Source organism: Mirounga angustirostris, unplaced genomic scaffold, assembly GCF_029215605.1.
Source record: "Mirounga angustirostris isolate CCGP_5_RB_7025 unplaced genomic scaffold, mMirAng1.0.hap1 SCAF_9, whole genome shotgun sequence".
In the NCBI taxonomy this organism is placed as follows: domain Eukaryota; kingdom Metazoa; phylum Chordata; class Mammalia; order Carnivora; family Phocidae; genus Mirounga; species Mirounga angustirostris.
The window spans coordinates 21037024-21062338 of NW_026991717.1; the positions used below are offsets into that span (position 1 = coordinate 21037024).

General features: G+C 40.3%; 1 protein-coding gene across 22 annotated transcripts in view; it reads left to right on the forward strand.

Moving 5' to 3' along the window:
• The window catches only part of ENTREP2 (endosomal transmembrane epsin interactor 2), a 481153-nt gene that overhangs the window by 217628 nt on the left and 238210 nt on the right, over positions 1-25315 (forward strand). For 5 of the 22 annotated variants that reach the window (XM_064570006.1, XM_064570007.1, XM_064570008.1 and 2 more), the window contains one exon: positions 9433-16282. The exons of the other annotated variants lie outside the window; for them this stretch is intronic. In XM_064570006.1, the coding sequence (XP_064426076.1) occupies positions 13355-15046 (1692 nt within the window). In that variant the 5' untranslated portion in view covers positions 9433-13354 and the 3' untranslated portion in view covers positions 15047-16282. Of the gene's footprint in view, positions 1-9432; positions 16283-25315 lie in introns of those variants that run through there. 22 annotated transcript variants of the gene reach the window in all.

Here is a 25315-nt window from a genome sequence, read left to right on the forward strand (position 1 = left end):
TCTATTATAATGTACCTTTGAGAAGGAATGATGCTCTGCTTTCTTCATTTCTCCAGGAATATCTTGACTGTTCTTGGCCCTTTGTTCTTCCACGGAGATTTTAGAATCAGCTGGTGAAGTTTCATGAGTATCTTTTTTGGGATTTTTATTGGAATTTTATTATATCTGTGTATCATTTTAAGGAGAATGCACATCTTTATGATATTGAGTGGTCCTGACCATGAAATACAATATCTTTCCATTTATTTAGGCCTTTTACAAAGTATTTTGAACTGGGTTCTGTGATTTTTCTCTGTAGTGGACTTTGATATCTTTCGATGCACTTATCCTTGGTAACTTACTTTTTTAAATGTCTATGTAAATGATATCGTTTAAAAAATACATTTCACCTTTTCATTTCTGGACCACTTTTTGATTTTGTGAAAGTGTCCTCAATCCTACATTTACCAAATTACCAAAATCAAAGATAAAATCTCCTCTTCACATAGAACAGTTTGTGCTTCTTTTAAGCACAAAGTTCTTTGTGTTTCAAGAAAAATAAACGCCGCCTGTGTGACCATCACCATTGTGAAACTAGAGAACATTTCATTGTACAGAAATTATACCCCCAAAGAAGCTGTATTTTAAAATCTTCTCCTTTTGGAAAATGCATGTTAGCATTTTTGATTTTGTGTATCTAAAACCCCCTCTCATTTTCGTTTTGTATTTAGACTTCAGGTTATAAAGCCTTCTCTTTATGGGAACCCCTTTATTGAACCTAGTGGTTTCACTCCCATGTCGGCTATAGAATGACTGACTTAAGCACTCTCATACTCTGAATTTTCTTTCATCTCTTTGGATTGGGTACATGGGGATATATTTCCCCCAGGCCATGTATAAACGAAAGTAGCCATCTGTTACTTTCAACACAGGAATGGTTGGGTTAGATTCAGAATTCTTGAGTAATCATTTTTTTCTGGCACTAGCAATTTGAGGAAAGTTCTGAAGCCAATGTTAGTTTCATTCTGTAGTGAGAACATAATTATATGTTTTGGGTTCTTCTCTGGAATTTTATATTACTGGTCATTTTAATATCCTCCACGTAAGGGATTTTTCTCTCTTTATTTTTATCTGTCTGTTTCTTTTTTGGCATTCTCATGAGTGCTTCTCAAGTTTATTTTCACCAGTTGTTTTTGAACTGTTTTTTAAAAAAGCAATTAGAATGCTTTAAAACTCAATTTGTTGTCTAGAACAAAAGTTTATAAAAGAGATAAAGGGGCTTTTTTGGGACATGCCTGGAGCTCTGCATACTCAGTATCCTTCAGGGTCCAAGCAGGAAACAGATGACATAGTGGAATTAGGTAAGGTAGAATTTGATGAGAGACTATTTACAAAGGTGGGGGAGAGCTAAGGGAAGCCATCAGGGGATGCTGAGAGCTGGTATAGCTGCCCCTAGGCCCAACGGGTGCAGGGAAGGAGTAGCACCAGAGCCGGGAAAGAGCAAATTCATGGGAAAGGACCCCCTGAGAAGAGATGTGGCCTTTGGTAGAAGGATGCAGTCAGTGATACAATGGTCCAGCAGAGAGGGACTAAATACCCCAACCTTTCTCCCCTCCTCACTATAGTCTCAGTGCCTCACATAGCTGAACTCCTGGGAGAACAGGGGAGCCCAGCTCACGTAGCCCATCAATGTCAACCTCCAGGTAGCAGCAGTACAGGGTGTACAGTGGATCCAGAGGCAAGCAGAAAAATCTAGCAAAATTGGAAAAAAAATTAAATGCTACTCTATGGCAAATATTTTTAACAACTTTGATTTTTTTTTTTTGCAGTATCCAGCCTGCTCTTTACTGTTTCCCATGCAGAGTTTAAATTGGCATGTCTCTTTTTCTGTCGCGTGTGTGTGTGTGTGTGTGTGCAGTTTCTTCTTGTCTTGGTTTATTTCCTTTTGGCCACCAGCTATTCTCATCTCTTCCTTTTTTGTCAGTGCAAACTGCTTGTGTTTCACAGAGGCAATGTCTTTTTATTGTTGGGAAATTTATAGAAAATTTCCGGGATGCTTGGGTGGCTCAGTTGGTTAAGCATCCGCCTTTGGCTCAGGTCATGATCTTAGGGTCCTGGGATCTAGCCCCTCCTCAGCAGGGAGTCTGCTTCTCCCTCTCCCTCCCCCTGCTCGTTCTCTCTCTCTCTAATAAATAAAATCTTAAAAAAAAAGAAAAAAATTTCCAAGAATTTCTCTGCTTTTATTAAAATATTTATTTAAGAATTAGCCTTTCCCCCCTGGTATCTTGGTACATGCCCTCATTCTCTTCTGATGGGAAGGCCTTATTTAAGTTGTGTACATGTGTGCATATACATATGTGTATCTTTTTATACATTCTTGAAAGGAAAGTGATCTTCCTACTGGGAAGCAGTATTACATGGTTAGGAGCACAGGTTCCATTTCTTATTCCCAGTATGACCTTCAGCAAGTTTCTGAACCTCTATGTTTCAGTCTCCCCACTGATACCATTGGAATAGTAGGATTTCCTATCTTGGGTGAATGACTCCCTCTCCATGCAGGCTCAGCTCACTCAATTGTGCAAATGGGGAAAATGATAGAACCTGCCTCATGGTGAGCATCAAGGCACACAGTAACCAGTGACCATGTGGCGGCCCTTGGTATTTAGATTACAAGGGTTGTGGTAATAACCAAATGAGAAACTTCGTCTGGGAACTTCCACATGGGAAGCACAGTAGGAGTTCACTTGCTTACATACATATGAAACCCCACACATGCTTGCATACATACACATGACACATGTGTTCCATGCATATTTATATATGTGCCTACACAGTACGTATTTACACACATGTACACATACAGACACACACACATATATCCATGCATGCATGCATACATACAAACATAGACAAATAGTCTGTCCGGGCAGGACCCTTCAGGAGCTCCTCTCATTAGTTTGCAGGCATCTGGAGCTCATGTCCAGTGTGCATGTGTTCTTCATGACTAGTTCTCTTGTGTGGGCAGTACTTAGTCCCATCTTTTTTTCTGAAGTACATACCATCAAATGCACCAGTTCAAAGGAGATTAAATAGAGAATCTTTTTCAATTCTCAGGAGAGAGCATATTGCCATTTTTATACAATGAGGGGAATAAATTATGTATTTTAATACATTTTAAAAAATGCTTCTGCATGGTATTTTGTAAAATGCTGCTGATTATCCTGGGTTTTCCTTCCTATAGAAGGGAAATGGGCATTTTATTCCAGATTTCAGATGCCATTGTGAATACATGCTAATTTAAATGTCATCCGACTATGGACTCTGAGAAACAAACTGAGGGTTCTAGGCGGGGAGGGGGTGGGAGGATGGATTAGTCTGGTGATTGGTATTAAAGAGGGCACGTTCTGCATGGAGCACTGGGTGTTATATGCAAACAATGAATCATGGAACACTACATCTAAAACCAATGATGTAATGTATGGTGATTAACATAACATAATAAAATTAAATTAAAAAAATAAATGTCATCCTAATTGCAAATTCTAAGTCACTTTACATGGAGCAAAACCTGTATTGATTTCATCTAATAGAAACAAGAGATAGAATTTAAATGTTTATGTATCATGAGAAATGGAATCTAAAAAACTGTCAAATGACAAGGGATGGGTAATATCATATGATAATAAGCAAATGAACCAAATGGTTGGCCCGGAGGAACAGAAAGAAAAAAATCTAGGAAATATTCAAAGTCAAGTTAATATGAAAAAAGGAATAAAATAATCTGACAAATGAGATAATAGCGGTTACAAGGAAAAGTACTGGTTTGGCTGGCGAACAGTGACAGGCGGTCGGCATGTCAGAATGAGAGCCAGCCGAGGTGTGGAGGATGAATGCACCAAAGGACGGGCTCATAAATGGCAAAATGATGAGTGAGTTAGTAAATCTGTCAGATGATGAATGAGCTGACAGTATACATTGGATGGATGACAGAGGAGAGGCCATGTGAAAAAGGTAGTCAGCAGAGACAGCAAGGGGAAGGAGAAAGTCTGCATTCCTAAAACCAAACGACATTAACATGTGATATCATAAGCAGGAAAAATGTCATGCAATTAATCACGTACCTGATCTGTTTTGATGACTGTTAAAAACATAACAGCTTCCATTGAAGACACTAAGACTGTATTGAATGTGCTCATGGTTATTAACAATCATTTGTGTTATACAACCATCACTCGCTAGTTGTTACCCTATCCACTCCTGGGGATTTTCATCTGTAAAATAGGAATAATAGTATAGTACCTTTCATCCTTTCGTATAGGGTCATTTGAAGATTAATTTCATATGAAATACTTAGAATGGCACCTTGCGCATAATAAATAATGAAACTACTGTTAGTTGCTGTTGATATTGTTAATGTTATTACTACTATTAATTTTTTATTTTTGTTTCCTTTTTGGAGTGAAACTTTCATCTTACATATCCTCAGTGCCTAATTTAGCATATGGATCTCCCTAAAGACTCCCACATCAGCCAAATAAATAAAATACTGATGTGTTGCCTTATCTCTTACTGTATATTAATAAGTATTACAAACCTTTTTTGAGGAAAAGAGGCTTCTAGGATTTTTTTTCAGAGTTTAGTTTTCAAACTTTATAAACACCAGAGATAAATTTAAATTCCTGTTTGTAATTATTAATCAAAGTAAATGCATAAATCCACAAAAAGAATAATTCAAGATTAAAAGAAAAGTAATGAAATTGAAATCCAAGAAACAATAGAGACAAACAAAAACCTCAAAATGCTTTGAAAATAGTTATAAGTACACAAATCCCTGTTATTATAGATTTAGATAAAAACAGAGAAGAAGCATAGAGAACCAAAAAAGGAAGATAGCAATGTAAAAGAAGGGATTTTAGACTTTATGTGATAATTAGCAACCTTATACACATAATTTGAAAATATAAATTAAATGGATGGTCTTCATAAATAATATAAAGAACCAAAATTAATGTAAAAAGAATAAAAAAACCAAATAGAGCAATAACTATTAAGAACTTGAAATAGAGTCCAAAATCTCCCTTTTCCCTGATGGACACTAGGCTTAGATGGTTATACAGGTGAATTTTAGCAAACTCTAAAAAAAAAAAAAAAATCATAACAGGAAAAGGAGGGAAAATAACTCAACTTATTTTATTAATCTGGCTTAAAACAATAGCAAAACTTGGACAAGGAAAGTAGAGGAAAAGAAAATTATAAGCCAGTTTCACTAGTGAGCAAAAATAAAAAAAAAACCATAGCAAATTGATTCTAGGAATTTATATTAAAATGCAGTATAACTTAAACACAGCTTATTTTAGCGAAGAAAGATTGGATTAACTTTTAAAATCTACCAATTTATTTAATTTTAAAAATTAAGGATGACAAGCCATATGATTTTTCTCAATAAAAGTTGCAAAAACTTTTAATCAAAATCTTATTATAGAAACAGAAAACTAGGATAGGGTGGAACTCCTTTAATCTAATCTAGCATAGATCTACCTATATGCTGTATAACCTATAGTATATGTCATATTAAATTTTTTAAATGTTTGAAATTAAGTTGGGAACAATACAGGAAGCCTGCCGTCATCACTGTTATTTAGTTTTGTTCTGGCACCTCTAGCCAATGCAATTAGGCAAGAAAAGAATAAATCAGAAGTATAGGAATAAGAAAGGAAGAAAAAAACATAATTATCTTTATTCACAGCTTGTTTGTCTGCATAGAAAATGTACAAACTGTTAGAACCAACAAGAAGGTAAGATATGATCTTGGGATGATCAAGAACAGCTTGGGATGTTTCTAATTTGTGTTATCTTTTGTATTGTTAGTTTACATTCTGGTTTGCCAGTGTGCATGTAAATAAGTCCCATGCATGAAATGTAAAAAGAGCCAAAATTCACGTATTCGTGACTGATGCCAATTTGTCTGCGATAAAAGTTTGTATACTTTCCTGATTAAACTGTTCTGTGTATTTTCAATGGCTATGTTAATCTGGATTTCACAGTTTGACTTGCGTTTTGTCTTTGCAATTGTGTGGCCATAAAAGTGAGTTGACTTCATTTACTATGAATTACCTAATTAAATGAAGAAAGAACATGTGACAGGCAGGGAAGTTTGGTGTCCTAAAGATGGCAGACCTTCTAAAATCAACCCATAAATTAGGTGCAGTTCCTATCAGAATCTCAGAGAGCTTTTTTTAAAACTAAGCTGCTCCCATAATTCATATAGAACAGTAAAGATCCCAAAATAGCCAAGTGAATTTTGGAGTGCATCTAGTAAGTGGGATGCTCTCTACCAGATATTAATTTTGAAACCATAATAATTAAAGTAGTGTGGTAAACTAATAATACACTATATGTTAACTAACTTGAATTTAAATAAAATCTAAAAAAAAATAAAGTGGTGTGGTATTAGTATAGAGATAATCAAATACATCAGGGGAACAGAATAATAAGCCCAGAAACAGACCCATGAATATTGGAAGTTGATTTATCACAGAAATGATGTTATTTAAATTGGCTGGACAAGGATGGACAACTATTCAATAAAAGCTACATGTACCACTGGACGTCCGTGTGAAAAAAGATGAGGAACGGTATGAGACCCTGCCTCATACAAGGTCTGAAAGCAAATTCCATATAGACTTGAGACTTAAATTTGAAAAGTAGAATGACAAAAAACATAAAGAAAATATAGACCATTAAGGAAAATATTAAAACTAAAAAGGTCTGTGCATCAGCAAAATACTTTTACATAATATCCCCATAGTAAATGAAGTCAACTCACTTTATGGCCACACAATTGCAAAGACAAAACATAAAAGATGAGCCACTGGTTGGGTAAAGATATATACCAAGTGTGTGATCAAGCAAGGGTTACTGTACAGAATATTATGAATAGCTACAGGATAATAAATAAGAGGCAGAGTATTCAGTAGGAAAATAGGCAAAGAATCTGGTCCAGGGAAGCTAATAGCAAGGTCACTTTCTTCTGCCCCTTTCTTCCCTGCCTCTGCTACCTCTATTCCTCAGAGGCTGAAGTTTTAATAATTTGATTTTAATTTTTCTGGTGGTTACATCCATGTCACCAAGCAATAGGACTGTATTACCATTTCTTGATGTATCCTCTTGCTCATTTATCCTTGACTTTCTGTTTGCTAGATGATAGACCGTATGTTGTCTTTACTTTCACTGTTGGTTACCTCCATAACATGAATACTGTACTTAAATCTCAATTTATTAATCCATCAACTACAGGCATTATATCTTCACACCTAATATTGTAAAATGAGTGAATTAGTTTGGTCTCTTAATTTGAAAAATTGTGTAAAATAATAAATAATTTATTGCTTGGTTGGCAGCGTTTGTATCCCCAAATGTGGGGAGGTATTCAACAGAGATGTCTTTGGTCAGGAATAAGACGCATTTGAGTGTTTGCAGAAAATGGAAACAGTTCATGGTAATTTATTCTAGGTTACTGTGCTATTTCCTCCCCCCTTGCCTTGCTGTGAATTAATTATGTTATCACTGTAAGTTTTTCATACTGTAGGAAGCTAAAAACATTGCCTTCTTCCCGTATCCGGCAGCTTGGGATGTTTCTAATTTGTGTTATCTTTTGTATTGTTAGTTTACATTCTGGTTTGCCAGTGTGCATGTAAATAAGTCCCATGCACGAAATGTAAAAAGAGCCAAAATTCACGTATTCATGACTGATGCCAATTTGTCTGCGATATAAGTTTGTATACTTTCCTGATTAAACTGTTCTGTGTATTTTCAATGGCTATGTTAATCTGGATTTCACAGTTTGACTTGCGTTTTGTCTTTGCAATTGTGTGGCCATAAAAGTGAGTTGACTTCATTTACTATGGGGATATTATGTTAGGATTTTGGTTTTTTTTGTGTACCCTGTGGGAAGGAGCACACCCTGCGGCATTTCCTGGTGGAAGCAGGTTTTGCAGGGCAGAAGGAGTAGTGCTGACCAAATGTGGAAGCCTGATGAATGTTCAGAAGGGTCTGGAAAAAGCAAACAGTGAGGTCCACTCGAGATAGCAACCCCAGCCAGTCTGCCTGGTTCCGGAGGGGCATCAGCTTTGCCTGTGACAGGTGGGAAGAACTCTGAGCAGTCGGATCTGCTGCGCATTATCCCATCACATGGGCCCCGCTACTCCAACATTTTTTGTCTAAGTTTCTGAATGATCTTGTTTGCTAACCTTAAAATATTTGATCGGAATTCAGATATTAGTTCACAATTAAACAGAAAAAAAGTGGGCTATTTTCATTTATACCATTTAAATTTCAGGAGGCATTTGTTTTCCAGCTTGTCTTTAAATATTTTATTTTATTTATTTGTCAGAGAGAGAGAGAGAACAAGCAGGGGGAATGGCAGGCAGAGGGAGAATCAGGCTCCCCAATGAGCAAGGACCCCCCGATGCAGGACTCTGGGATCATGACCTGAGCCGAAGGCAGACGCTTAACTGACTGAGCCACCCAGGCATCCCTTCCAGCTTGTCTTTAGATTTATATATAATTGTATTATTTTCCCTGCCCAGTTGCACTCAGTATCACCAGTATGTATCAGGTGAGGCAGGGTAGGTGTGCAGGGGTTTGCCTGTGAAAAGGATCTGGTTTGTTCATTCACCCAACCCGTGTTTTCACTTGAAGGAGCCTCTGAGCGAGAACACAGGTGTTAAGGATGCAAGGACAAATGAGAGTCTGGAGCTAGTGGTCTGCTGAACAAGAATGGCAACAAGTAAATAATTCCAAGCGTCAAGAGTGCTCAGAGGCAGCCAAATGGGGTGTCGTGACACCATAGAATGCCCAGTGGCAGAGGCAAAAAAGCCAAGATGACAACAGCTGGTTGTGTTTTAAAGAACTGCAAAAGGTGCACCCATGAACTTTTGCAGCTGCTCTCTGCCCTGAACTGTTCTAGGTAACAATTAGAACTTAGTGTTACCACCACCCCCAATCTATCTTTCCTGCCGGCCCCCAGATCTTGGCTCAGTTCCCTGGTTCTGGTACCCCTTTGTTAAGAGCACCTCTTCCTGATGTTCTGGGTGTCAGACCTGGTTTTCTAGAACTCTGACTCCCGACGCTAATCCTCATATTTCCGTTCCTGGCCTGTAACCTAACCGCAATCCACTGATTGGTGTACAGGTACCATGGGCGGATGTGTCGCTATCACAGCCCTTGTAAAGTCTATGTTACTCATTGCTTGGGTTCAAACATGAGTTAAGTGAAGTCCCAGCATCAAGCAGCTTACAGTCTGTTAGGAGGGATCACACAGACAAATTGTAATTCTAATCAGAAGTTATAAATTACAAACAAAATGGGTTTCCATGAGAGTATAAAAATAACCACTGTGGATGTCCTCAACTAACTGTTCTTTCAGAGTGTCATGAAAATCTCTTTATCCAGAAGGAAAGATGGCGGAGGAGTAGGGGACCCTATTTCAACTGGTCCCCGGAATTGAGCTGAGTATCTACCAGACCACTCTGAGCACCCACGACCAGCCTGAGATGTAAGAAGATCTGGATCTCTACAAACAGAGTATCGCAGGCGGTTGGTTTCGAGGTTCGAAGCAGGGAGCCGTGATTCCACGGGCAGATATCGGAGGATAAACGGCAGTGGGAGGGTGCCTGGCCGTGGGGATCCTACACCGCCGGTGAGCAACAGCCTCGTGCGCTGGGGACGGGGCACAGACTCTCAGACCATAGCAGCAGGGAAAGGTCTTTAGGGCAGCCCCCGGGGCGGAAACCTGGAGCGGCGGGGTCGCCCATGAGATCTGGGGGCGGCTGGCGGTTTAAGAAGCACAAAGGGCAGAGACAGGCCTGACCTGGAGGCAGGACTGGGAGCGCCGTGGAGGGGCGCACAACCCAGGCCGCTGCAGTTTATAGCAGCACAGACAGAAACGGAGATGGTGTGGCCTGGAGAGCTCACTGAAGAACAGACTGAGGTCTCTCTGCTCTGAGGCAGAGGGTTGGAAACGGTCTCTTCTGCTCTGACTTGCAGAAGAGACACGGAAAGCCACCAGAGAACAAAAGCCCCCAAAACGGATTCCCGCTGAGCCCATCCCCCGCCACAGGGGGCAGGGCAACTCCGCCCGAACAGGGTTGCCTGAGTAACAGCGTGGCAGGCCCCTCCCACAGAAGACAAGAGGCCAGCAACCCTAAGGTCCCAAGAAAACAGGTGCATCTTGCTTGGGTTCTGGTCAATAATTTGGACTCTATACATTCCCTCAAACACCCATCAACAGAATGACTAGGAGGAGAAGCCCCCAAAATAGAAAAGACTCAGAGATTATGACTTATGCTGTAGATTTACAAATGGATGCAGATGTAACCAAGATGTCGGAGATGGAATTCAGACTAGCAATTGTGAAGACAATGGCTAGAATGGAGAAATCAATTAATGACAACATGGAGTCTCTAAGGGCAGAAATGAAAGGTGAATTGGCAGAACTTAAAAATGCTATCCATGAGATCCAATCCAATCAAGATAATCTAACAGCTAGGGTAAGTGAGGCAGAAGAAGGAATAAGCGACCTGGAAGACAATATAATAGATAAAAAGGGAAAAGAGGAGGCCAGGGAAAAACAACTCAGAATCCATGAAAATAGAATCAGAGAAATAAGTGACACCATGAAGCGTTCCAATGTCAGAATAATTGGAATCCCGGAGGGAGTGGAGAGAGAGAGGACTAGAAGATGTATTTGAGCAAATCGTAGCTGAGAACTTCCCTAATCTGGGGAATGAAACAAATATTCGCGTCCTGGAGGCAGAGAGGACCCCTCCCAAGATCAAGGAAAACAGGCCAACACCCTGGCATGTAATAGTAAAACTTGCAAATCTTAGAACCAAGGAAACCATCTTAAGGGCAGTTAGAGGGAAGAGATTCCTTACGTACAAAGGGAGGAATATGAGAAGAACGTCAGACCTATCCACAGAGACCTGGCAAGCCAGAAAGGCCTGGCAAGACATATTCAGGGTACTGAATGAGAAGAACATGCACACAAGAATACTTTATCTGGCAAGGCTGTCATTTAGATGGATGGAGAGATGCAGAGCTTCCATGACTGGCAGAAACTGAAAGAATATGTGACCACTAGGCTGGCCTTGCAAGAAATATTAAGGGGGGTTCTATAAAAGCAGAAAGACCCCAAGAATGATCTACAACAGAAATTTACAGGGACAATCTATAAAAACAATGTCTTCACAGGCAAAATGATGACAGTTAATTCATATCTTTCAATAATCACTCTTAACATGAATGGCCTAACCGCTCCCATAAAACGGCACAGTGTTGCAGATTGGATAAAAAGACAGGACCCATCCATATGCTGTCTTCAAGAGACTCATTTTGAACCTAAAGATACATCCAGACTGAAAGTGAAGGGATGGAGATCCATCTTCCATGCCAGCGGACCTTCAAAAGAAAGCTGGGGTAGCAATTCTTATATCAGACAAATTAGATTTTAAACTAAAGTCTGTGATTAGAGACACAGAAGGACACTATATCATTCTTAAAAGGTCTATCCAACAAGAAGATCTAACAATTGTAAATATCTATGCCCCCAACATGGGAGCAGCCATCTACATAAGCCAACTGTTAACCAAACTAAAGAGTCATATTGATAACAATACGTTAATTGTAGGAGACCTCAATAGTCCACTCTCAGCAATGGACAGATCATCTAAGCAGAAAATCAACAAGGAAACAAGAGCTTTGAATGATACATTGGACCAGATGGACCTCATAGATATTTACAGAACATTCCACCCTAAAACAACAGAATAGTCCTTCTTCTCAAGCGCGCATGGAACTTTCTTCAGAATAGACCACATACTAGGTCACAGATCAGGTCTCAACCGATACCAAAAGATTGAGATTATTCCCTGCATATTCTCAGACCACAATGCTTTAAAACTGGAACTCAATCACAAGAAAAAATTTGGCAGAAATTCAGACACTTGGAAGCTAAAGACCACTCTGCTCAAGAATGTTTGGGTCATGGGGGACCTGGGTGGCTCAGTCGTTAAGCGTCTGCCTTCGGCTCAGGTCATGATCCCAGGGTCCTGGGATCAAGCCCCACATCGGACTCCCTGCTCCGCGGGAAGCCTGCTTCTCCCTCTCCCACTCTCCCTGCTTGTGTTCCCTCTCTCGCGGTGTCTCTCTCTGTCAAATAAATAAATGAAATCTTTAAAAAAAAAAAAAGAATGTTTGGGTCAACCAGGAAATCAAAGAAGAACTTAAACAATTCATGGAAATCAATGAGAATGAAAACACATCGGTCCAAAACCTATGGGATACTGCAGAGGCGGTCCTAAGGGGGAAATACGTAGCCATCCAAGCCTCACTCAAAAAAATAGAAAAATCCCAAATTCACCAACTAACTCTACACCTTAAAGAACTAGAGAAAAAGCAACAAACGATGCCTAAGCCACGCATTAGAAGAGAAATAATTAAAATTAGAGCAGAAATCAATGAATTAGAAACCAGAAACACAGTAGATCAGATCAACAAAACTAGAAGTTGGTTCTTTGAAAGAATTAATAAGATTGATACACCACTGGCCAGCCTTATCCAAAAGAAAAGAGAAAGGACCCAAATTAATAAAATTATGAATGAAAGGGGAGAGATCACGACTAACACCAAGGAAATAGAAACAATTATTAGAAATTATTATCAACAACTCTATGCCAATAAACTGAGCAATCTGGATGAAATGGAGGCCTTCCTGGAAACCTATAAGCTGCCAAGACTGAAACAGGAAGAAATTGACAACATGAATAGGCCAGTAACCAGTAACGAGATTGAAGTAGTGATCAAAACCCTCCGAAGAAACAAGAGTCCAGGGCCTGATGGATTCCCTGGGGAATTCTCCAAACATTAAAAGAAGAAATAATACCTATTCTACTGAAGCTGTTTCAAGAAATAGAAACAGAAGGAAAACTTCCAAACTCATTCTATGAAGCCAGCATTACCTTAATCCCCCAAGCAGGCAAAGACCCCATCAAAAAGGAGAATTTCAGACCGATATCCCTGATGAATATGGATTCCAAAATCCTCAACAAAATCCTAGCTAATAGGATCCAACAATACATTAAAAGGATCATCCACCACGACCAAGTGGGATTTATCCCCGGGATGCAAGGGTGGTTCAACACTCACAAATCAATCACTGTGATAGAACACATTAATAGGAGGACAGAGAAGAACCACATGGTCCTCTCAATTGATGCAGAAAAAGCATTCGACAAAATACAACATCTTTTCCTGATTAAAACTCTTCAGAGTATAGGGATAGAGGGAACAATACTCAGGCTCATAAAATCCACCTATGAAAAACCCACAGCGAATATCATCCTCAATGGGGAAAAGCTTGAGAGCCTTTCCCTTAAGATCAGGAACACGTCAAGGATGCCCACTCTCGCCACTATTCAACATAGTACTAGAAGTCCTAGCAATAGCAATCAGACAACAAAAAGAAATAAAAGGTATTCAGATTGGCAAAGAAGAAGTCAAACTCTCTCTTTTCACAGACGACATGATACTTTATGTGGAAAACCCAGAAGACTCCACCCCCAAGTTAGTAGAACTCATCCAGCAATTCAATAATGTGGCAGGATACAAAATCAATGCACAGAAATCAGTTGCTTTCTTATACACTAACAACGCAACTGTAGAAAGAGAAATTAGAGAAACGATTCCATTTACAATAGCACCAAAAACCATAAGATACCTCAGAATAAACCTAACCAAAGAGGTAAAGGATCTATACTCTAGGAACTACAAAACAGTAATGAAAGAAATTGAAGAAGACACAAAAAGATGGAAAAATATTCCATGCTCATGGATTGGAAGAATAAACATTGTTAAAATGTCTATGCTAGCCAGAGCAATCTATACCTTCAATGCCATCCCGATCAAAATTCCAATGACATTTTTCAAAGTGCTAGAACAAACAATCCTAAAATTTGTATGGAATCAGAAAAGACCCCGAATCACCAAGGAGATGTTGAAAAAGAAAAACAAAGCTGGGGGCATCACGTTGCCCGATTTCAAGCTATATTACAAAGCTGTGATCACCAAGACAGCATGGTACTGGCACAAAAACAGACATATAGACCAATGGAACAGAATAGAGAACCCAGATATGAACCCTCAACTCTATGGTCAAATAATCTTTGACAAAGCAGGAAAAAACATGCAATGGGAAAAAGACAGTCTCTTCAATAAATGGTGCTGGGAAAATTGGACAGCCACATGCAGAAGAATGAAACTCGACCATTCTCTAATACCATTCACAAAGATAAACTCAAAGTGGATGAAAGACCTCAATGTGAGACAGGAATCCATCAAAATCCTAGAGGAGAACATAGGCAGTAACCTCTTTGACATCGGCCACAGCAACTTCTTTCAAGATACATCTCCAAAACTTAGTGAAACAAAAGCAAAAATGAACTTTTGGGACTTCATCAAGATAAAAAGCTTCTGCACAGCAAAGGAAACAGTCAACAAAGCAGAGATGGAACCCACAGAATGGGAGAAGATATTTGCAAATGACACTACAGATAAAGGGCTGGTATCCAAGATCTATGAAGAACTTCTCAAACTCAACACCCCAAAAACAAATAATCAAGTCAAAAAGTGGGCAGAAGATATGAAAAGACATTTCTCTGAAGAAGACATACAAATGGCTAACAGACACATGAAAAAATGTTCATCATCATTAGCCATCAGGGAAATCCAAATCAAAACCACATTGAGATACCACCTTACACCAGTTAGAATGGCAAAAATGGACTGGGAAAGAAACAGGAAATGTTGGAGAGGTTGTGGAGAAAGGGGAACCCTCTTACACTGTTGGTGGGAATGCAAGTTGGTACAGCCACTTTGGAAAACAGTGTGGAAGTTCCTCAAAAATTTAAAAATAGAGCTACTCTATGACCCAGCAATTGCACTCCTGGGTATTTACCCCAAAGACACAGATGTAGTGAAAAGAGGGCCATATGCACCCCAATGTTCATAGCAGCAATGTCTGCAATAGCCAAACTGTGGAAAGAGCCGAGATGCCTTTCAACAGATGAATGGATAAAGAAGATGTGGTCCGTATATACAATGGAATATTACTCAGCCATCAGAAAGGATTAATACCCAACTTTTACATCAACATGGATGGGACTGGAGGAGATTATGCTAAGTGAAACAAGTCAAACAGAGAAAGTCGATTATCATATGGTTTCACTTATTTGTGGAACATAAGGAATAGCATGGAGAACATTAGGAGAAGAAAGGGAAAAATGAGGGGGAGGGAATTGGAGGGAGAGATGGACCATGAGAGACTATGGACTCTGAAAAACAAACAGGGTTTTAGAGGGGGCGGGGGAGGGGGGATTGGTTAGCCTGGTGATGGGTATTAAGGAGGGCACATACTGCATGGAGCACTGGGTGTTATACGAAAACAATGGATCGTGGATCACCACATCAAAAACCAATGATGTATTGTATGGTGACTAACATAACATAATAAAATTAAAAAAAAAAAAGAAAATCTCTTTATCGACTTGAAAATTTCCTATAAACGGTTGCAAAATTGGTGTGTTCCCTGTGATGTCTCTTTTCCTTTGCAGTTTTGTTATAACCAGGATGGCTTGGGTCTGCAGGGCTGCACTCTTTTGCAACATAAATTTATTAGGTGGGCTTGTGAAAATGTACTCTTCGTTCAGACCTAGGGTGATGGTTTTAGACTGAGGTTCCCACCCTTCCTGATAATAGCTTCCAAAATGTCACTCTGTCATCACTGGGGCTCCTTGTGGCCCAACCTTGGGGTGGCTCCTGTAGCAACCTTGAATGAAGACTATGGCATTAGATCATAATCATGAGTCTCCTTAAAGTGGCCGTCCCTGGGGTGGGGGATGGGCCACACAGGCCATCACATAAAAAGAATCATAAAGATCCAGTTTGAGTCTCTCTCTCCTCTTGCCCAAAATTTTATGCCCATTGTAAGTGGCTAAGATCTCTTCCTCCATCTGACCTCTGCACCCACTGGCTCACCGCTTCATGCCTCTATGTCTCTTTTTCTTTATACCTGTCCTCACCCCATGCTACACTTTCCAGGCCAGAGGCCATGGTATCACCTGCTTCTCCCTCCTTCTGGAAACATGTGTGGGCCCCTTGGGAGGTATAAATTTTCTCTCACTCTGACTGGTTAATTTTTCTGTGAAATCCTCAAGGAAACATTTTTTTAAAACAAAATTTTTTCTCTTTCCAGGCAGATGAGAGACTGCGTAGCTGTGGGGAGTGGGATCCTAAGAAGCCCAAGTCTTCCTAGCAGCAAAGGTTGGGTCAGGAAGCAGAACTTGAAATCAGGTTTCATGTGGAAGAAAAACCATAATGCAGGACACTGCTTTTTCACACAGAAACTATACTTGTTTCCCAAGGTGGCCATAGCAAATTACCACGGACTTGGTGGCTTAAACAATAGAAATTTATTCTCTCACAGTTGTGGAGGCCAGAAGTCCAAGAGCAGGATTGGGTCCTTCCAGAGGTTCTGAGGGAGGACCCTTCCTTTCTTGTCTCTCCTCTAGCTTCTGGTAGTTGTGTGAATTCTTCTTGTGTGGATACTGTATGACCTGTGGCGGTTTTTCTGTTGGGGTTGGATTTTTCTTAAGGTTGTGTAAAGTCACGGGTCATGTTAAGGAAGCCACAGAAACTTGTTTCCACTGAGCTACTCTTGCGAGCTACAAGGATTCTTCCAAACCTTCTGTCAAACCTGTCGCTCTCATATTGGAAACTCTTCAGAGTCCCCATTTCCTCAGAATAGAAGCCAGAGCTCCCCACATCTGTGGCCACCTTCCTCTCCCACTCCTGAGTCCCTTTTCTGGACTCCCCTTCCTCACTCAGCTCTGGCCACACTCTTTCTCACTGTTTCCTGAGTCTAGAACATTCTGACCCTAGAGAGTGGCAGCGCTCCTGGTCTATTTCAGTGCGGCCAACCCCATTTAAAATTGCTGCTCCACCTTCCAGCCCCTTCCCGTGTTTCAGTCTGCCCCCTTACCACCTTTTAATACTCTATATGATTTATTTCGTTTCTTGTCCTCTCACTCCATGAAGTTTACTTTTTGGTTTTATTCACTGATGCATCTCCGTACTGAAAACAGTGCCTGGCATGTTGAAGACACATGGCAATATTTTTGGAATGAATCAGTGAATTCAGAATTCAGAAACTAAAAGTTGAGTTTTTTGGAACCCAAGTACAAGATAGGCTCTTCATCCCGTATAAATTCTTTCTCAGTCCGTGAAGCCTATTAACCTCTCAGACCCTGATTCAGTAATAAAATGATACTCCCCATTTGTCTCAGGTTGTGTTCTCTGTAAATTTGTTAAACTGGACTCTCCATACCTCCCATAGGCACTGGTGATGGTAAAAGGAAGGTTGTTCTCTAGATAGAATTCTTTGGTCAAGGCTCTGTACTGCAAGAAAGAAATGCAAAATCCAGCTTATCTTTGCCACCCAGATGCACTGTCTGCATTACTTAGGTCCTATCAGGGAAAGAACTGTGCATCATGCAGTCTAGGCTACTCTTCATCAACCAGCATTGACTCTTTTTTTTATTATGTTAATGTTAATCACCATACATTACATCATTAGTTTTTGACGTAGTGTTCCATGATTCATTGTTTGCGTATAACACCCAGTGCTCCATGCAGTACGTGCCCTCTTTAATACCCATCACCAGGCTAATCCATCCCCCTACCCTCCTCCCCTCTAGGACCCTCAGTTTGTTTTTCAGAGTCCATCGTCTCTCATGGTTCATCTCCCCCTCCAATTCCCCCCCCTTCATTCTTCCCCTCCTGCGATCTTCTTCTTTTTTTTTTTTAACATATAATCTATTATTTGTTTCAGAGGTACAGATCTGTGATTCAACAGTCTTGCACAATTCACAGCACTCACCATAGCACATACCCTCCCCACCAATGTCTATCACCCAGCCACCCCTTCCCTCCCCTCTAGTTGTTGACAAACTTTACGTGGAAGCTTTGTTCTAGTTAGCCCTTAACCTTTTTTTCAGTCACTGTGACTGAAAATTTGTCCATCTTCTGGCACTTTCCTTTCTCCATGATTTTTCAGGTAAAAATTATTCTATTGTAGCAGAGATGTTTTCTTTTTCTCATTCAGTTTGAGATGAAGTCCTAAGTCTCTTTGTGTTTCCTTATATGTGTGTAAAATAAAACAATGCCCTCTGTAGAAAAAAAGTGAAAAAGATCTAAATTTCAAAATTAAGAACCCATATGTAAGATGTAAGATGAGAAATGATTCCTTCTTTTAGAAGTCTGAGAACAAAGGAAGATCCATTCCAGGTTGTATTTAAATGGAGTCTTTCAAGAGCATTTCAGATGATGGTGTGTGAGAGGCCATTCTGAAGTGAATCCAAACTTTTCTGTGGACTCTAAATACGTACTGCATGGAGCGCACTGGGTGTTATACGAAAACAGTGAATTATGGAACACTACATCAAAAACTAATGATGTACTGTATGGTGACTAACATAACATAAAATAAAATAAAATTTAAAAAATAATAATATAAAAAGCAAAAGAAACCCCCCCCAAAATAAATAAATACCTATAAATAACTAGAGATCAAATTAGAAGCAAATCAGAAGCTGTAGTTTTAATTCTTGGCCTATGCCTAAAATTTCAATTTATGCCCTAATAAGCTGGGGAAAGACTAGATTTCATCAGAACTTGCCTTAAAAAAAAAAAAAAAAGATTTGTTTGTTTATTTAAAAGAGAGAGTGTGTACAAGCAGGAAGAGTGAGGGGCAGAGGGAGAGAGACTCTCCAGTAGACTCTGCACTGAGCACAGAGTCCGATGTGGGGCTTGATCTCATGACGCTGAGATCATGACCTGAGCCGAAACCAAGAATCAGATGCTCAAATGACTGCACCACCCAGGCACCCCCAGAACTTGCCTTTAGGACATGAGTGGTCCCTTTTGGAGTTTGGCCTTAGCTTTCATTTGTGGCCAACAATCCTTAACATGGAAACTGCTAAATTAGAGCATTTTCTGAAGTTTACATCATCTTTTGAGGAAAAAAAAAACAAACACCTAAATAATGGCCACATAAATCTTGTTCTATACAGAAGATGATAAAGATAATAGGAAAGTGAAATGGTGAATTTGGAAGTCAGCTGGAAAGGATTGTTTGAAGCTAAATAAAAATGCCTTTTGTGGAACTCTTCTATAAAATAAAGAATTTAGTTAATATAATTATTTGACTTTAATAGGATTAATTTATGGGGAAAACGGAAACCAAAGACCTCACCCATTGACCTCCGTCGCTCTCTCTGTCTGCTCTATGAGGCATGGAGGAGCGAGGGAGAACAAGCCAGGGCACCTGGTGGAGGCAGCAGAGCCCAGCCTGGACTTCAGCTCCAGGCACTTTCCTAGACCCTGACAGGGGCCCAGCAGGTGACAATTCTGAGACCCCCTCCCTTGGCATGTTTCATCAGGAATTGGTGATCATGCTGTCTTTACTGTTTACCTTTTACTGTTGGCTCCTTTTCTTGTCTTCCGCCTGGTTTCGTTCTCTGCTTTTGGCTTCTTCCCTGCCTTTGCTGGCTGTTCTTTTCTCTCCTGATTTCTGTGTGCCTGGGGCACCTCTCATCTTGGTATTCCATGGGACAGCTTCTGCCTAAAGAACAAATAACTCTAGAGCTTGCCTGCCCAATTTCGAACCTAGACTCCGAGACTTAGAAGCTGGGTAACCATGGAAACTGAGTTACTTTCTGTGTGCCTCCGTTTCCCAATTGAGAATTAAAATGGTTAATAAGGTGCTTGGATCAATATCTGGCAAGGAATCAATGTCAATTTTCACCATTATTTTGCCTCACTAGGGAATGTGTTTTATGGGCAGTGGCCTCAACTGAAGGATTTGGACAGGACATGGACATAATAAGCATGCATGCCTGGGGGTACATGTGAGTAGGGACCTCAGGTCCTTGGTATCTTCTTGGAATGCAAAGAACTCTCCACATTGGAGTTGTTTCTAGGTTACCCTAAAGCCGAGCCCAAGACAAGGGAGCAGGCCGGAGGGGCTGGGAGAGTGAGCAGGACAGGATGAAGAATCCCTACCAGAGTGTAGCAAGGTTGGCACTGTGGGCAGTTGGGGCTTGATTGCCCAGGATGAGCTCAGAACTGATGCCACTGAGTGTTATGCCCAGGAGTGTCAACTCTCTTGTGTTTGAGGAGACCACATATGCTTGCACGGTAGAGGGGACCCTCCTGCAGAAAGCAGAGACACATGGTGGACCTGAGCTGGGCTGCTGTCAGCCCTGGGCAACCCTGTCTGCCCACCCCATGTTCAATGCTTTCTCAACCTCATGTTCTTCTCTCAGATATTAGAATATTGTGTATTTTTAAATATGATATGTAGCATTACGTTTAAAAGAATTATATCTTGGTGCTTTAAAAAGTGCCTTCTTCCTCAGGAATTCATCTTCTATTTATTTATTTTTAAAAAAATATTTTATTTATTTATTTGAATGAGAGAGAGAGAACCTGAGCAGGGGGAGGTGCAGAGGGAGAAGCCAGCTCCCTGCTGAGCAAGGAGCCTGATGCAGAACTCGATCCCAGGACCCCGGGATCATGGCCTGAGCCAAAGGCAGATGCTTAACTGACTGAGCCACCAAGGTGCCCCAGGAATTCATCTTCTGAATAAAACTGGGTAATTCCTTTTTGTGTGTGTGTCTTAAATGTATACAAAGCAAATAACACGTATCCCTTAATTTATATGGCATTTGTTTTAGTTTATATCCAAAAGTTGATTTTGTCCTAAACTTCATTTTCTATTTTGAATAGGTAATATATTAATATATTTATAGTTTAGAATTTCTGAGCGTAACAAAGTCTAAGTTGAGGATTCCTATTTCCATCCTGTTCCAGTCTACCCTTCCCCTATCCCTCCTACGCCCAATTATTTTATTCATTTCTTGTGGAAACCTGCTAGTGTTCCTTTATGATCAGGGTTCCCTGGAGAAACAGAACCATTGTGTATGTGTGTGAGTGTGTGTCTGTGTGTGCACACACGTATGCATATATACATATATATGTATGTATGTATTTATAAGGTGGGGGGAGAGAGAGAGATTTATTTTAAGAAGTTGGCTTAGGCAATTATAGGGGCTGGCAAATCTGAAATCTGGAAGACAAATCAGCAGGCTGGAGAGTCAGCTAAATGTTGATGTTGCAGTCTTGAGACCAAATCACACAAGGCAACAGGCTGGAAACTGAGGCAGGGTTTCTATCTTGCAGTCTTGAGAAGAATTACTTCAGGGAACCACAGTTTTTGTTCTGAAGGCCTTCAGCTGATTGGATGAGGCCCACCCACACTATGGTGGGTAATCTGCTTTACACAAAGCCTACTGATTTAAATGTTAATCATATCTAAATAATACCTTCACAACAACATTTAGACTGGTGTTTGGCCAAACAGTGGGATGCCATAGCCTAACCAAGCTGAGTAAAATTAACTGGCACAATTCCTGTGTGAAAATACAAGCAAATAAGAACATAGATTCACACTGTCCCTTCTTTCACCCATCCAAGTACTAACCAGGCCTGACCCTGCTTAGCTTCCGAGATCAGATGAGATCGGGCGTGTTCAGAGCATACTCTATACCCACTTGCTATTCCCACTTGACATTACATTTAGATTAACATTACTTTTAGATCTTTCTAAATCTGGGCCAAGTAGCTTCCCCATTCCTTTTTTACCAGCTCAGTGTTCTGTGCAGCTATAAAATTTTTTAAATGTGAATGTTGTAAATTTAAAATATAAATGTGACCACATAAAAGTACCAAGCTTTTGCATGGCAAAATAATTAATGACTCAAAAAAGCAAGTACATCTTCTTTGGGAAAATGTCTCTTTAGGTCCTCTGCCCATTTTTTAAACAAATTGTTTGTGTTCGGTTGTATAAGTTCTTATATATTTCGGATACGAACCCATTATTGGATATATCATTTGCACGTATCTTCTGCCATTCGGTAGGTTGTCTTTTTTTTTTTTTTTATTGTTTCCTTTGTTGTGCAGAAGCTTTTTATTTTGATGTAGTCCCAATAGTTTATTTTTGCTTTTGTTTCCCTTGCCTCAGGAGATGTATCTAGAAAGATGTTTTTATGGCCAATGTCAGAGAAATTACTGCCTGTGTTCTCTTCTAGGATTTTTATGGTTTCACGTCTCACATTTAGGTCTTTAATCCATTTTGAGTTTATTTTTGTGTATGGTGTTAGAAACCAGTCTGGTTCCATTCTTTTGCATGTAGCAGTCCAGTTTTCCCAGCACCATGTATTGAAAATACTTTTTCCCGTTTGCATATTCTTGCCTCCTTTGTCAAAGATTAATTGACCACATTATTGTGGGTTTATTATTGGATTCTCTATTCTGTTCTATTGATCTATGTATCTATTTTCATGCCAGCACCATACTGTTTTGATCACTATAGTTTTTTTTTTTTTTAAAGATTTTATTTATTTATTCATGAGAGACAGAGACAGAGAGAGAGAGGCAGAGGGAGAAGGAGGCTCCCAAGGAGCAGGAAGCCCGATGCGGGACTCGATCCCAGGACCCTGAGATCATGACCTGAGCCGAAGGCAGACGCTTAACCATCTGAGCCACCCAGGCGCCCGATCACTATAGTTTTGTAATATAACTTGAGGTCCATAATTGTCATACCTTCAGCTTTGTTCTTCTTTCTCAGGATTAATTTGACTATTTGGGGTCTTTTATGGTTCCATATAAATTTTAGGATTATTTGTTCTAGTTCTGTGACAAATGCATTGGTATTTTGATAGGGACTGCATAAAATATGTCGATTGCTCTGCGTAGTATAGACATTTGAACAATACGTGTTCTTCCAGTCCATGAGCATGGAATATCTTTCCATTTGTTTTTATCATCTTCAGTTTCTTTCATTACTGTTTTATAGTTTCCAGAGGACAGGTCTTTCACTTCTTGATTAAGTTTATTCTTAGATATATAGTTGGCCAACAGACACAGGAAAGATGCTCAACATCGCTAATCATCAGGGAAATGCGAATCAAACCACAATGAGATATGAAGTCACACCTGTTAGAATGGCTGAAATCAAGAAGACAAGAAACAAGTGTTGACAAGGTTCTGGAGAAAAACCCTTGTGCAATGTTGGTGGGAATATAAATTGGTGCAGCCACTGGAAGACAACATGGAAGTTCCTCAAAAAATTAAAAATAGAAATACCATATGGCCCAATAATTTCCTTATATGATATTTACCCAGAGAAAACAAAAATACTAACTCAAAAAGATATATGCACCCCTATGTTTTTTGCAGCATGATGTTGAAGCAATGTAAGTGTCATCAATAGGTGAATGGATAAAGAAGAAATGGTATATATCTACAATGGAATATTACACAGTGATAAAAATGGATGAGATCATGCTATTTGAGACAATAGACCTAGAGGGTATTATTGTAAGTGAAAAAAAAAAAAAAATCAGACTGAGAAAGACAAATACCAGATGATTCCATTCATAAAGGGAATCTAAAAAACCCGAATAAACAAAAAGAATCAGACCTACAAATAGAACAAACTGATGGTTGCCAGAGGGGAGAGGGGTGGGGGGTTGGGAAAAATGGGGGAAGGGGAGAGGGAGATGCAAGCCTCCAGCTATGGAATGAGTAAGTCACTGAAATAAAAGGCAGAGTGTAAGGAGTACAGTCAACAATATTGTAATAAGGATGTTACAGGACAGAGGGCAGCTACGCTTGCGGTGAACACAGCCCCATGTATCAGCTTGTCAAATCACTGACTTGTACACCTGAAACGGATATAACATTGCACATCAACTACATTAAAAATAAATAAATAACAATAAAAAAGCAAGTACATTCAAAAGCAAAATATCAAACCGGGAAGAATATTTCCAACTCAGATCACCAACAGTTCCTTCTTTGTGGAAACTGATAAGAGAAAGACTAGACATATCCAAGAGAAAAATGGACATGGAGAGAGAGTTCATTAAAAAAAAAAGAGAGAGAGAGAATCAAGCGACCTTACTCCCATGGAAATACTGTGAACGTCACTGGTGACAACAGAAAGTCTAATTAAAACAACACTGAGATGCATGTTTCACCTCTCAAATTGGGCGGAAACCCACAATCTTGATGAGGCTGTGGGGAAACTGGTCCTCTCATACTGTACTACTAGGAGTGTAAAATGGTACAGCTCCCAGAAGGAATTCTTGGCGGTGTTAAACGACCAGAGGTGAATTCACTCTTGGCATCGGGAATCCCAGATCAGGGACCCTAAAGTGGTGCCTCAGGGCAACACTGTACGCGATGCAGAAGACCGAAAACAACCAAGAGTCCATCCATAGCGGAGCAGGTTGATAAACGAGGGCACACGCACGATGAAAAACCTGCAGTTCTGAAGCATTTCTGAAACACTGAAAGCTTTTAATAGGGCCTTAAAAATAATATATAACTAAGATGCAAGGAATACTTAACAATCGTTTGCCTCGCTATCCCACACAAGTGCACATCCAATCCTGCCAGGTTTTCCTTCAAAAGTTACCTGTGGTCCATTTTCTCATCTCGGTCTTTATAGCCCCCTCTCATGTTCCAGCTCTCATCTCCTGTCACCACCCCTTAATCTATGCAGAGGTCAGAATTAGGGAACCCTCTGCCTTGCACGAGGGCCCTGGCCACGAGGTGAAGGCTGGGACCTACTGCATCATCTAGAGGGAGGGGCAGCCTTTTCTGAAACCTGGAAAACCCCCCTGTGGGCTTGGGGGCCTGACCAGTCTGCTTCCGTAAAGATACACATGGGAACCTGTCAGTGAGTTTTCTCAAACCTTTCAGTGGCTTCTCATCACACATAGAAAAAAAAAAATCAAACTTTTCCCCTTGGCCTGCAGTGCTTTGCCCAAGCTGCTGACTGCATCCAGCAGTGCCCTGTGCACCAGCCTCACTGGCCTCCTGACAGGTTCTGGAACGCCCCAGGTTTTTCTTTATGTTTGGAATGCTCTTCCCCGGGCTCCTTTCATGCAGGCCCTGGGCCCAGGAGCTACCACCTCCTCCACAGAAGGCCCCCTCCCCATCATGTAGCCTGTTTATTTCCTCCAGAGCACTCGTCCCAGGGTGCAGTGTCTTTGCTTCCCACCTCCCTGCCTCCTGACTGTGACTTCTGGGAGGGCAGGCCTAGGGTCTGTGTAGTGCCTGGCGCAGGTCCGCCCGCACTGCGTGTTGCAGAAGG